The 2,500-nt window shown below is 46.4% G+C and overlaps 1 protein-coding gene across 1 annotated transcript in view; it reads right to left on the bottom strand.

Moving 5' to 3' along the window:
- si:ch211-79m20.1 (mediator of RNA polymerase II transcription subunit 1.1) overlaps positions 1-2,127 on the bottom strand; it is a 15,000-nt gene extending 12,873 nt beyond the window's left edge. The window contains 1 exon segment of the mRNA XM_031563989.2: positions 150-2,127. Coding sequence (XP_031419849.1) covers positions 150-224 — 75 coding nt within the window. The 5' untranslated portion in view covers positions 225-2,127.
- Between the last annotated feature and the right edge of the window lie 373 nt (positions 2,128-2,500).

Genomic DNA, 2,500 nt, shown 5'->3' with positions numbered 1-2,500 from the left:
CAGCTTTATCGTGATGGGAAAACAAAACATGTGCTAAGGATTTACCCCTAACTTCAGGTGAGGAGGTAAGGGTGAGACCGGCAATTTTAGGTATCGGCAGAGAAACACCAGGTAAAAGCCATCAACGGATTACAACAGACGTGTCTTACCTCAGCGCTACCAAGCCGCAGGAATGCCGCAAACGCTGCGAGCAGCAGAATGCACGAGCTCTTCTTGCCGCCCATCCTCGAGACCCCGCGATCGGCTGGGCATTTATGGGCGCGCGCTGGACGTGGTCGCTCCTCAGCACTTCAGCGCGCGGGACAGCGCTGCAGGGAGAAAGCACTGGCTCCTTCAGACTCCTTTAGCGCAGAGAGTAGTGTCCAAACAAGCCCTTAATGATGTTTTTGAGCGAGTTGACTCTCCACGGAGAGCGTCGCGAAATTCTCCGCTTGACTTTAAAAAAGTCAGGTTTATATTACCTAATTGATATCTACATTCTAGGAATGAAGTGTGTGAACCCCTTAACACGTTGTAAAACGGAGGGATTCAGTTCACTGTTGCCTAGTCCACTAAATAAGTGTGGTGATATTTTATCATTAAGTGGGATTCAAGTCATTTGCAATCAGTGAAAAATAACACTTATGTTCCTAAAATGATTCTATTCTCCTTAAGAAGTGATACGCGCGGGTCGATATTCGTGGATCGCTTTGCTGACAGGTGTCAGAATTCAAGATTTCCAGCACTAAAGGAAAAAAAAAAAGTATTCACTCGTCTGTCTGAATCAGTGCATCTATTCCATGGGCATCCCGTTCAAACTGATATTCTTCAGGTAAAAGAGAGTCGAATGTCTTATCCAAAACGATCCCCGTCGTGGGCAAACCACTGGCTTCTGAACCGTATTGCAGCTGTGGCCGCGCTTCTGGCTGAGCTGTAGTGCAGGATCAAGTTGTTAGCGCTTCAGTTCCGTTCCACTCTGATTATGCTGTGACTGTGCAGCTTTCCAAATAGAAACGGCCTCCAGTCCTCAAGTTTGTAACAGTCTGTCCCCCTCCCCTGCCCTCCCCTCGCCCCTTTAAGGCAGGCCTGCCATGTCCATATTAGGAACAAGGGGAGCTTCTCCTTGGTTGAAGTCTGGTGCGCTGCAGAGCGATCTTAAAGGGAAAGTCGTCAACTCTGCCGAATGTTGCAGTATACTTCACGACAGCGTGATATAAACTTGAAATAACAGCACATGTTAATGCAATGTTTAGTAAAAATGCTTTTCAAGGGGAGGTATTTACCCATAATAGTACTTATGTACTCAGATTACTGAGCACATGGTGACTCATGGAGCTTGTCAAACACCTTTGTCTGGAACAGAAAGGTGAATCATTCGAAGAACGCAAAACCAACTTCATGTGTAAGAGAATTTGATGAGCTTGTCATATTTTGGAGCTGACTGGATATGTTTACAAAGACTTTTATTCAACAGACAGTTAAATGTATATGTGTGAAAAGCCATTGGCTTATGAGCTCTGTGCCTGGGGCCAATGGCCAGTATGCTGGATCAACTCATTGTAAAAAAAAAAAAAAACATGAGGTTGTGCTGTCCGCCCTAGGTTGGAACTGCTCCTGACTGAAATATCAAACAATGAACTCATACTATTCAATGGGGTGAGAGGACAGACTTTCATGTGAAAGTCGTGCTTCTTGTATAGTTAGAATGCAATATGCTACAATAGCTTCAAATGACTGCACTCTCTCTCCCTCTCTCTCTCTCTCTCTCTCTCTCTCTCTCTCTCTCTCTCCCTTTCACTGTAAATGGCAGGTAGATTTATGTCCTAGCTTTGGAGCACTCCTGTCCACCCAACCCTAACCCACTTTACCCCCCTCTACCCGCCACGACCCCCCGGGCCCCCCGATTCTCAGAAGATCACACGTTCCGCCGGGGAGGGGAACGATGACGGCTGTCAGGGGTCAGAGGCAGAGATGTGGATTCCCCCGTCGCATTCACAGGAAGTGACATGCATGTTTTTAACATCCCCCCTGAGGTTTATTTTTGGACCCATTGACCTTTTATATTCACATGCACTGAGTGATTGACGGCTGGAGGACATGGTTGCTGTCACTGGCAGTGTCACATTAAAGCTGAATGCTCACCTGCAGAGAGAGAGAGAGAGAAAGTATGTGTGTTGCGTACGTGCAGTGTGGGTGTCAGTGTATATGTGTGTGTGTGTGTGTGTGTGTGTGAGAGAGAGAGAGAAAGAGAGCGAGAGAGGGAGGGGGGGTACAATTGAGAGGCCATTTTACTGCGGCATTTCATGTTTAATGCCTTACAAATGAGAATAGAGTGTGTGATATGTCCATGTGTTTTAATGTCTGTGTGTCTTTGAATGGGTGTCTGTGTGTCTGTGTCAGGGTGTCTGTTTGTGTAGTATTCGTGAAGTTATTTCTTTGTGTTTTTGTGAACATAATGTGGCATACATGTACGTACAGTATGTCTGTTCACTCCAGGGGTTCTGGCCACTGAAGGCCTACA

The sequence above is a fragment of the Clupea harengus genome, chromosome 26 (genome assembly GCF_900700415.2).
Source record: "Clupea harengus chromosome 26, Ch_v2.0.2, whole genome shotgun sequence".
Classification (NCBI taxonomy): domain Eukaryota; kingdom Metazoa; phylum Chordata; class Actinopteri; order Clupeiformes; family Clupeidae; genus Clupea; species Clupea harengus.
Note: the sequence above shows the minus strand (reverse complement) of the source record. Positions and strands in the feature narration are given on the sequence as shown.